At 37.7% G+C, this 11,466-nt stretch overlaps 3 protein-coding genes across 17 annotated transcripts in view; 1 reads left to right on the top strand and 2 right to left on the bottom strand.

The window, feature by feature from the left end:
* The window catches only part of LOC103395759 (N-acetyllactosaminide beta-1,3-N-acetylglucosaminyltransferase 3-like), a 3,839-nt gene extending 2,122 nt beyond the window's left edge, over positions 1-1,717 (top strand). The window contains exons 1-3 of one of the 3 annotated variants that reach the window (XM_025054130.1): positions 85-143; positions 550-580; positions 764-1,717. In XM_025054130.1, coding sequence (XP_024909898.1) covers positions 774-1,700 — 927 coding nt within the window. In that variant the 5' untranslated portion in view covers positions 85-143; positions 550-580; positions 764-773 and the 3' untranslated portion in view covers positions 1,701-1,717. Of the gene's footprint in view, positions 1-27; positions 144-549; positions 581-763 lie in introns of those variants that run through there. The other 2 variants (XM_017041557.2, XM_017041559.2) reach the window with 2 other exon arrangements.
* dock7 (dedicator of cytokinesis 7) overlaps positions 1-11,466 on the bottom strand; it is a 428,740-nt gene that overhangs the window by 179,374 nt on the left and 237,900 nt on the right. The gene's annotated exons all lie outside the window — the stretch shown is intronic.
* The window catches only part of jak3 (Janus kinase 3 (a protein tyrosine kinase, leukocyte)), an 11,476-nt gene continuing 3,034 nt past the window's right edge, over positions 3,025-11,466 (bottom strand). The window contains 16 exon segments of the mRNA XM_008333598.2: positions 3,025-4,791; positions 5,191-5,304; positions 5,486-5,603; positions 6,247-6,419; positions 6,506-6,630; positions 6,954-7,143; positions 7,254-7,378; positions 8,164-8,314; positions 8,428-8,579; positions 8,721-8,859; positions 8,970-9,094; positions 9,339-9,426; positions 9,968-10,099; positions 10,569-10,693; positions 10,861-11,041; positions 11,414-11,466. The exon segment at positions 11,414-11,466 is cut by the window's right edge and continues 37 nt beyond it. Coding sequence (XP_008331820.2) covers positions 4,657-4,791; positions 5,191-5,304; positions 5,486-5,603; positions 6,247-6,419; positions 6,506-6,630; positions 6,954-7,143; positions 7,254-7,378; positions 8,164-8,314; positions 8,428-8,579; positions 8,721-8,859; positions 8,970-9,094; positions 9,339-9,426; positions 9,968-10,099; positions 10,569-10,693; positions 10,861-11,041; positions 11,414-11,466 — 2,126 coding nt within the window. The 3' untranslated portion in view covers positions 3,025-4,656.

The raw sequence follows: 11,466 nt of genomic DNA, 5'->3' as shown, positions 1-11,466 counted from the left end.
TATATATATATATATATAGTATATATAGTCGAATGTTGCATTTGTTTCGAAATACGCGGTCCGCGCGCCTGATGATGACGTCACGATTGTTGCGACATGCGCCAGGCTGTCGTTACGTTGGAGTCCACTTGGCAATCTGAAATGTAAGCATTTAAATGTTTTTATTGTTGCAGCAGGGTTCTGTGTTCCGGTCCGACTTATGCTGCCGTAAACTGTCGCCGTCCATCATGACGAATTTTAGTTAGTCTATTTATTACCGGGTTTTTTTCCGTCCATTATCCGGTTAATACAGACTGAGTTTGTACAACACAGAGAAGTATTAACAATTCCGATAATATGTAAAATTTTTACAAAAATAATACATACAAATATCAAAACTTTTAGCTTCTTGTTAAATGATCAAAAATAAATGAGGAGTTTTATCAAAACATTAGGCAATTGCCCTGTGAAATGATCAAAATTTTTTGGGAGTTTTATCAAAACATTAGGCAATTGCAAAATAAAGGCATATCTAAAATTAAAGAGTCATTTCCCACACTTTATTCTCAGGTCCTCCAAATGGAAGTCAAAACCTTGAAAAGTAAGCCTGGCATTAAATTGTGTGGCAAAACATCTTCTTTAGTAAAGTTTAATTCTCTGAGTAACATTCAAACAACATAAGTTTATACATTTTGTTTTTTAATGTTTCTTTTAAAAACAAACTTTATTAAAGTGGCTGTGAGTGTAGTATATATTTTGGTATCTTTATCTTTTGTCCCTACAGATATTCAAAAATGAGAAGGAAAAGAATCAGACCATTTTTGATGGCTTTTGTTCTCACGTTGTTAGTTCTTCACCTGCTTAATGACTTTACTCAGGAGAAAACCATTTGCCTGCCTAACAAGAAAGAGGAGTTTTTCTCAACAACACAACCAACCCATTCCTATGTCTACTCCTGGACAAAGTGCCAAAAAAATACATCAGCTACCAACATCACAGACTTTAACTCTCTTCCTGAAACTATTAAGGACTTTCTTTACTATCGGCACTGTCGCCATTTCCCCATGCTACTGGATGCTCCAAGCAAATGTGGAGGAGCTGAGAAGTCTTCTGATGTTTTCCTGTTGTTGGTCATTAAGAGCTCCCCTGGAAACTATGAACGTAGAGAGGTATTACGCAAAACCTGGGCAAAAGAAAGACCCTACAAAGGTGTTTGGATCCGAAGGATCTTCATCTCAGGAACATCTGAATCCGGTTCTGAAAAAGTGAGACAGAACAGACTACTTGAGCTGGAAAATCAAGAGTACAATGATATTCTTCAGTGGAATTTTGAAGACACATTTTTCAACCTCACCTTAAAGCAGATTCTTTTTTTAGAATGGCTGGAAATATACTGTCCAAATGTTAGTTTTTTGCTTAATGGTGATGATGATGTTTTTGCCAACACAGACAACATGGTCGAGTATCTCCAAAGCCTTCGAGACAATGGAGGAAGAAAGTCCCTTTTTGTTGGTCATTTAATACAGAATGTTGGGCCAATTAGAATACCTGGGAATAAGTATTTTATCCCGAAACAAGTTTATGAATCGGAATCATATCCTCCTTATTGTGGTGGTGGAGGCTTTCTTCTGTCTGGTTATACAGCTTCAGTTATATACAACATGTCTCAGTCCATGTCAGTCATGTCATGTCATGTCAGTCGCACTGTTGAAATGCCATAAATGCACTATTGACTTGTAATACAATGCACTATTACCACCTCATCTGCTGCTAATTATATTATTAAAGTGGATGATTATGACCCTTGCTATTATAAAGAGATTTTGCTTGTGCATCGGTTCCTACCAAGTGACATGTATCTTATGTGGAAAAGAATACATGATCCTAACCTGATATGTGATAAGTCAAAGAAATATCTTTAGCTTTGTGACGTAACTGGATGTTACACATTAACCTAACTGGGTGAGTCTAACCTTAACATATCCACTTACGTCATTGGAAAAAACTTACTGTGAACCTGTGATACTTTTACATGGGGATGTGTGTGGCTAAAGCAGGACTTCGTCCTGTTTCTCACATGGGTGTTAGGACTGCAGGAATGTACATTCCTTCAAGTAAAGTGGATGATTATGACCCTTGCTATTATAAAGAGATTTTGCTTGTGCATCGGTTCCTACCAAGTGACATGTATCTTATGTGGAAAAGAATACATGATCCTAACCTGATATGTGATAAGTCAAAGAAATATCTTTAGCTTTGTGACGTAACTGGATGTTACACATTAACCTAACTGGGTGAGTCTAACCTTAACATATCCACTTACGTCATTGGAAAAAACTTACTGTGAACCTGTGATACTATATGTATCACGAGTGAGAAATGTTTGTATTATAATGGTGTTTTTTAAAGTACTGTCATCAAATTAAAGGGAGCTTCCCAATTGCATTTTTCTTGAATTCTCTATATTTTTTAATTATTCAATATAGCCATATTTCAAACATTGATAGCACCTGTACAGCATCTTTGAATATAATTTTACTATTGTGGATTATGACTGTAGATACTCATGTTGTATATTTGAATGTGTTCTTCCTCTTTGCAGGAATAAGGGCTTGCGACACATGGCTGTTCATCTCCCTAAGGCCAGATCTTATCAAAACAGATTTAAATAGATAAACAGTACAGTAATGCCAGTTTTATTAAATTTGTACTACTGCATTTCTCTTGTTAAATTGGTACTGATGTGATTCACCTCTGAATCATATAAGAAAACCTCTGGGTTTAGATTTAGAATACAAAGCAGGCCCATAAATAACGTATTGTGACTAAGTAATTTCTGATTAAAATGATTTGGATGATAATGGAGGACATTTCCTGCATTACAAGATCCATGATGCAAAACAAGTCTCAGGTGTACTGTCTGCTTCGTCATGAAGCCCCGCCCACTAAGTGAAATTCTCACTTAGGCTAAAAACCACGGGTTACGATCCTGTTGATGACGTAGCAGTGGTCGCGACATGCAGCAAACCACAAAGATAGGAGAGGTACAAAAGGTAAGAGCGTTTTTACTAAAGTCGTTTTTCATCATATATACACAGAATGCCTGAGAGCTCCAGCTGAACCTGTATACTCGTGGTCAAACATGGCGGTTAGTAATTAGCGTCACATTGATTTCACCTGCTAATTAGACCATGGCTAACTTTCAAATTATTCATCCATTAACGCACACAAAGTTTAAACACGTTTTCTCAAAGTCATTGCAACTTTAAAAAACTCCCACTAATGGATAAAACCCATCTGTGATGCATTTAAATTAAAAGCAAGGTGCTCATCGCTGGTTGTTGTGGCTGGACCACATGAAAACCGTGTTCGTTCATTTTAAGTGGACTCCAAAATACGGGTCTAATCAGTTTTACAACAGCACTCATATCTAGATGGAAGTTTCCTTATTCCAAAAATAACTAATGATAATAATATAACATGAAACATGATAACATGATAACATGAAAACCGTGTTCGTTCATTTTAAGTGGACTCCAAAATACGGGTCTAATCAGTTTTACAACAGCACTCATATCTAGATGGAAGTTTCCTTATTCCAAAAATAACTAATGATAATAATAACTAATAAATAAATAACTAAAAATCAATAAATTCGTTCCAGCCCACCAGAAATATACTATTAATCCCCCTGCCCTGTCTAAACATCAAAACCATAGATATAAATGAATATATTGATAATATATGCAGCTGGCAGTATCAGGTTTGTATATCTTGTATGAAATCAACATTCCTCTCTAGGGTTGAAAAAGTTTTCTGTTCATTTCCTCATTGCTAACCTCAGCCATGGAGCATACACTATGTTCTGCCAAGTTCCAGCTTGAGGCAGTGTTATTTCTCGTCACGAAGCATCCCAGAATTAGCCTGGAGGTGCTAATAAATTTGACCACGCCAAACATGGGCCAAAGAGAGGTGCCACAATGGGGTGTGGATTCGCAGGAATTTGCGTGACGGGCACTGGTTTTGCCACATCTTGACAGAATTAATTACTTGAACTGGAGAACAGTACATACAGTACTTCAGTGGGACTTCAAATACACCCTATTATAACCTCACCTTGAAGCAGAGTTCAAAATGTGGAGAAAGAAAAACAAAGAAATAAATCAAGCCGCTTGCAGCAATTTAGGGTTGCCTTTTTCTATTGATGAAATGGCAGAAACTAAAAATTATTACATTATCTCCTGAGGAATGACTGCGTTTCACTGGCCAACAAGTATTTACAGTAAACTTTAACCAATGCAGTGCCTTGTATGTAGAAATAAGTGACTACATTTTAATAGATTCAAGTTATTGACTCGCAGCAACAACAGAGAAAAAGCGTTAATAACTAATTTAATTAATAATATTGAATTCAATTGTAATTTAAAGTAATTGTGAAAGGTAACTTGACTACTGTCCAACACATTACAGAAATTGTAATTGTTGTGGAGCAGAGTACCAGACCTTGGACTAATTACAGCTCTTTATGATGGCAATGAATTATGCCTTTAGTTGACATGGTAAACAAATTGGGAAACACTCAATTTGGGTGCAGCTTCAAGGCTTGAGGATTCTAACTGAGTTATCCTTGATATAACATTTATCAACTTTATTACAGGGAGACAGAGAACAGCAGAGTCACTGGTGACGGCCGTGCTCTTCAGCCTCTTTGTCCTCCTGCATCATTAACTCTTCTACTTTGATTCCCAGGCTGTAGAAACTTGGACGTTCTTCAGAGTTGTACACCCAGCACTGCTTCATCATGTTGTACACCTGGTATCAAAAAATATTTAGTACTGTATTTATTGAAAAGTATGTAACAGTTTATAATACATTTCTGCAAAATATAAGAATCATTCTGAGCTCTATTGTAGCAGTACTGTTGTTCTTAGTGACCTAAGAGTACGGTGTATACCAATATCCTTCCAATGATTCCTCTCATATTTATTACAAATTCAAATTTTTATAAAAGCTTTGAACCCAGTCTGATATCAGAAAATATTTATGATGAGGAAGTAGGTTCATTTTGTGTTCACATTTTTAGAAACTCTGCTAAACTTTACTTTTCTTGCTAATCAAAATTTTGTCAATTTCTTAACTTTGTATAAAGAGTCAGTGCCTGCTGTAACCATGTGCAAATGTTATCTTTCCATAGGAGAGTCTGGAACTTACCATGGGTGGGCAGTTTGGAGGAGCTGGTAGCCTCCAGTTGTTCTTCAGAATGTTGGCCAGATGTAGAGAAATGGATGCTCCCTGCACATTGGGTCCAATTTCTTGCATGCACAACTGAAGTGGTTCATAGTAAGTAACAAAGAATTGGTATAAAATGGAGAGGACACTGTTCTGGTCAGTATATTCTGAGCAAATCTTTAAATATAAAATTATGTAATCCCCATATTGTCTCTTTTTAGAGGGAGGGGGGGGGGCAAAAGTCAAACAAGACTAATTGTATGTGTAATTGTCTTACTCTTTTTGGGTTGCAGGCGTTGTTGCAGTAGGAGAAAAGTTCATGAAGAACCACTCCAAAACTCCAGACATCCGATTTGTGTGAGAATTTGTATTCATTAATGGACTCCGGGGCGTACCTGCATGAGATGAGCAGTAAAATGACATCAGAGCTTTGTTAATATTAAGGCAGAGATGCAGAACAGCAATATTGGCAAAGACAACAACTTCCCAGTCTAAGAGGACAGTGGCATGACAGTTGTAAGTGGAAGATCCTTTGTTAATAAATTGAGGTTGGAGATGCACTCATCAATTTACCTGATGAGTGTATCTTAATCTCTACCATGTTCAGAGCTGCATCCATGACTAGCTGGAATGGTTACATCAGACACTGAAGTGCAAAGTAGGTTTTCCCCATTTGCAAAGCAAGTGTAAACTAATCTTCAGTTAAAACTATGGAACTCAAACTTGTTCTGCTTTTGTAGCATAAACAATTGTCCCACCCACAACAACACACTCAAAGCTGCTTTAAAACTCCGCTGAACATTGTTGTTAACAAAAATGTGATTCTTATGTGACAAAGGACAATTATTATAAAATTATTATTTTCATTTGGGACTGATTTAACGGACGTCTTTGTAAAAAAAGAACAAATGATGATCTCTTAGTGAGAAGAAAAACATCTGCTGGATTTAATATTGATGGGCCACATGAGGCTGTTAGTGTGGGCTATAGTTAATTTTACACATTTACAAGTCGGTTAAAAAAGATAAGTCACTCTACCAGAAGATGGGGCTCTCGCCTGGCTGTGTGATTTTGTAGTACTCCTTGTCAAATGGAATGATTTTGCTCAGACCAAAATCGGTGATTTTCACCAGAACTTCATTTGCTACAAGGATATTCCTGGCTGCGAGGTCTCTGTGCACGTAGCGCAGAGTCTGCAGATACTCCATGCCCTGGTGATGATTGACAGCCACTCAGATGAAAAAAGTTTCATCTCTTATTCGAAAGTGTTCGCAGTTACTACATATACACGTCTTACCTTACAGATCTGGGAAGCAAAGAGCAGCATGCGTCCGGTGTTGACTTTATGTTTGTTATTGTCCATGTAGCCAATGAGGCTGCCGTGGGGCAGGTACTCCATCACCAAACTCATGCTGAGGCGACCTTTGAACAAGAGGCCATTTAAAGATTAGAGTCATTAAGCGCTGTTGTGAAAATGTAGGCTGCATTAGATGATCAACTCTCGTTGAGTTAATCGAGACAGATCAACATTCATAAATATTCTAAACAATCCTATATTACTGGAAGAGAAGTTCAAATAACAGCGGGTAGATGTTATCAGTTTCACACCTCGCCGATCCAAATTAGGGATACAATCTAAAACTAGAACTCAACATTAAAATGCTGAAGGTGTGTAATTTCACAAGTTATTTAACGCAATTAACATTAACAGTACGTTTTGACAGCCCTTGATTTGTTGTAGTTACCCATGCTGTAGCAGACTCCTCTGTATTTAACAATGTAGTCACAGTGTAAAACACTCAGGGTGTTGATCTCCTTCTGGAAATCCTCCTGTGTCGACTGCTTGTTGGGCAGAAGCTTCTTCACAGCGACCAGTTCGCCCGTGTTATCCCCCAGAGGGTCATAACGGCAGAGTTCTACGCTGCCAAAGGTTCCCTGTACAGGTTGTGAGTCCATACAGATTGTCATCTCACAGTTAGTTTCAGTATGTGTGAGCATGTTTAAGGACAGTGAATACTGATATGATCCTGGTGTTTGACTCTTACTTTTCCCAAAGGTTTCATGTAGCGTAGATGTCTTTCCTCGAACAGTGTGTGGTGCTGCTGAGGACGTAGGGCTTTCCACATGGAGTTCTGTGTGACGGGCTCAGTGGCCTGTAGAATGACGTAATCTGCCATGAGGTAAGAAACTCATTAGTAACAAATTCAACTTCATGCCAATTTGTTGAACATGGTCTTAAAGCAGTCATGTCCATGATCCCATTAGTACAGTTGTGTTCAACTTCGTTTCTGGAATCTGGAATCCCAATAATCAAGTTTACCAAATTTTACCGGGTCAGATTTGACCTAAAATAAACCAAAACTTCAAGACAGGTTACATAGATGTTACCTTAGACTAGGTGAAAAGTATAGTATAGTCAAAAGGTATAATTGATTTAGTTGTAGGCTTTCTTCAAGTACCAGTGATGTCATTAAAGGTGGTCTGGAAAAGAACTTGAACGCAAACTTGAGTAGCTAAACTATAGCTGAAACTACAAAGAATTGTTAAGAGAAAACAAACAGAAAAGACAGCAAGAAACGTTTCTTTCGATTGGATTTCTAACTACCCTACGCCACCTACTGACACTACTTGATGTTGCACGCAAAGTGGAAGCCTATTCAAATTTCTACAAAAATCAGCCTCAAAATGTAAATATATATATATATATATATATATATATATATATATATATATATATATATATATAGCAATTAAACTATGACAGGTGATATAATCAAAATAGTATGGCCCTTGTGGTCACCCTAAATAAGATGAAAGTATCAAGATCTCAATACTGTATATAAGATGTCAGCAATTCCTAAACCTTGGTTACCTTTCAGTTTGAAGCTTACTTTTGTCATTGTCTGTTATCACAGATGATAATTTACAAATTATCTACAAATTTCACACCATCACCTGAAGTGATCAAACTGTTGAGTTGTCGGATAATACTGTGGCAGGAGGGCCTAAAGTCTGGCTGGTAGTTCATGCACTGACTGATCAGATCAGCCAGCTCTGTCCACTGGGAGGGAGGCAGCTGCTGGAAGCTCTCATAAAACTGCCTTTTCTGCAGGAAAAACACACACGGGAGATTTATTATGAATTAGTTGCCTTATTGTCGTTATTTGTAGGTCAGGTGTTAAACACTTGACCAGCAAGTCAAGACAAGAGTGCGTTTACCAGTTCCAGGTCCCAGCCTCGCAGTGGCGCTTCACCATTGTTAAATATTTCCCACACGGTGGCACCAAAGCTCCACTTGTCAGAGTCCAACGTCATACTCTCTGGTTTTTCTAGGATCTCCGGGGCGACCCAGGGAATTCTGTCCACGATAACTGTGAACATCAACACGATAGTTAAACGGACGCGTTCTTATGGTTTATCTGATAGCCTTTAAACACGTCTTACCAATGTGCATCAAAGAGGCGGCCATTACATTAGTGTCACTGTAAATTAATTAGAAAGCATTGCTCTACCTTCTTCACCCAGTAGGGCCACGTTGATGCCTGGGTCACTAAGCTTGATGAAAGGAGAGCTGCCTTGTGACAGGTCCCCTTCTCTGGCCAGTAAAAGGTTTTTGGCACAGATATTTCCATGAATGATGTTCTTGTCCTCCTGCAGAAAACAATACTGGATTAGAAAGATACTTTTTTTTTTTTTTTTTAATGTTGTATCATTACCACGTGATGACATGTTTAATCATGTTAAAGTCACCAGTCTCTCACCAGGAAGTTGAGAACAGATGCAAGCTGTTTGGCTAGGTCAAGTTTCCAGCTCACTGAAACAGATCTTCTTCTCTTCAAATAGAGGTCAAGTGCTCCATACTTGACAAACTCCTGCACCATGATGTCTGCAAGTCACAGTGTGGTAAGTTTCAACAGCTGCACTTCAAACCAAACACGTCATCATCACAGAGACTGAGCTGCATGGGGTCAAGAAAGGATCTAGTAGAAATATGTGCCTGAAAATCAGCAGCTGTTCTGTTTCTATACTAAAAGGGTGTAAACTGGGTGTAAACACGGAAATATATATATATACAATCTACCCATTAATGAAAATGTAGTATAGAGCGACCAGGTTAGGTTTTGACTTACTTTTTGCTCCGTGAACACTAATACCATGAACATGGAGAAGGTGCTTGTGTGAAACCTGACTCATCAAACTGGCAGCCTCAAAAAACAACTGAAAAAAAGACAACAAATGAATTCGTATTTTGCCCAAAACTACTTCTACAACAGACAACAGAGAAAAAACAAAGAAGAAAGACTAATGTTTACTCAAAAATATCACAAAATGGGGAATTGATATAGATGAAAGGGCTATTATTATAGTTCAACAAAGACATAACAGATTTTTGGGCAAAACATCAGTTAAACCTGGTCAGTTGATATTTTGCCTAAAAACAAGGAGTTGTTTATGTTGAACTTGTATGACATGCATTTGACGTCTCCCTGATTTTTTTTATTGTTTTAAGTAATTTTTTAAATGTCAAATTGTGTTATGTTTTAACATTTTTATAGCTCATTTAAAAGGTTAAAGATTTATTGGGCTTGTTGGGTTTATCCTGCCCTCACCCCCCCAGTGATTGCAGCGATTCAAGCCCATTCCCACCAAAAAAAGCTGAAGTGATAGAAAGAATGTAAAGATATATCCAAGAACATTGTTGGTAAGGATGGGTGTAATCATCTGTTTTTGAAAAGTATTTATGTCTAAAGGTACGAACCTCCCAGGAGTTCTTGTGAGCCACGTCGAGCTCCTTCAACAGAACTTCTGTCACATGTTTCTCACCGTTGTGAACATCTGTTTTGTAGCCTTTAAAGATCCTCGTGAAGGATCCTTGTCCAAGACTGACCTCCTGAGAAAACACGAATGCAGAGACAACATTTAAAGCCTCCACTATAGTAAGAGTCAAACGTCTTGACAAATATTGGGGACGTTGAGGATGAGACGAGTGCTATATAAATTAAAAGCCCAGGGATTGAAACGTAAAGAAATGTATTGACACATTATGGAACTATTTTAGAAAATGATCAGACAGGTTTAGGGAATTAAAAAAACCCAGTGAAAACAATAGTACAAAAATAAATTAAAATACATTTTGTAACATATACTGTACATACAGGGTATTGCAAGAAAAAACCTGTACATATGGATAAACAAGAATTGTGAAAGTTTAGTTTTATGTCTCCTAAAAGGTTCGTAAAGAGTTAATATATACGTAAATAAAAATCGCGTCTCTATTTCTTGGGGTTTTTTAGGTGGTTTTGGAACGTAATCACTGCAATAGACCACAGCAGAGTTTGAGTCATAATCTGCACACTCACAAACTTCAGGTCTTCATATTTGATAATGTTGAACTGGATGTGACTGAAGTTGTTCCTCTCGGGTGTTGGTGAGCTTTGAGATTCCAGAGAGTTGCAGCTGCGCATGATGATGAGGTTGGTGAGCTCTGTGGGAGGAGTAGAACCCAGTTACCACAATATTGTGTACACAGTCTCTGGACTTCAGTTTATTTCAGCAATTATGAAGGCTGCACCAATGACAAAGTTGTTTTGTAACTACAGATTACTGAACATGATTAGGAGTGTTTTCGTAGCCATGGCCTGTGAGTCGAACCTTTGGGTCGTGGGGGACAACAGCGTTGTAGCTTGACAGGTACATCAGCCAGAAGCAGCTTGTTGTGTTGGTAATAGTTGGTGAGTTTTCTCAAAGACGGAAATAACTTCTGGACCCCGGGGAAGCGATAATGGTCATTCTTAATAATGAGGCAGTCTTTATAGTCCAGTCCAAGTGGAGTCTGCAGAAATACATGTTTTGCATGTAAATCTCAAGCCTTAATTTCACAGTATAAGTTTTACAAATGTCTATTTCCTTGTGTAGCACAATGGTCTTTTTTTTTTCAAACCTCTTGTTCTATTTATTTTCTGTATTTATTTTTTAGCTATTTGGCTAACTGCTACAGTTGAGCAGTTTTTTCCTTAATTTTCTGTATGTTTGCTGTATTTTTGACACATGTAACCCATAGGTTATTTTAGCTATACTTTGGCTTTTTTAAAAAAAAAAACTAATTACCCATAATACACTTTCAATTTTAATTTCCTGATTAAATTTCATGTTGCATGATTTTGTTGTTTGGTGAAGTTGACACTAACATTTCCTTAGGTTTTACCTGCACACACACAGTGAGGAAGAAGTTGTCGTAGGTCTTTGGACTCTGCCGTA

Source organism: Cynoglossus semilaevis, chromosome 2, assembly GCF_000523025.1.
Source record: "Cynoglossus semilaevis isolate Cse_v1.0 chromosome 2, Cse_v1.0, whole genome shotgun sequence".
Lineage (NCBI taxonomy): Eukaryota > Metazoa > Chordata > Actinopteri > Pleuronectiformes > Cynoglossidae > Cynoglossus > Cynoglossus semilaevis.
Note: the sequence above shows the minus strand (reverse complement) of the source record. Positions and strands in the feature narration are given on the sequence as shown.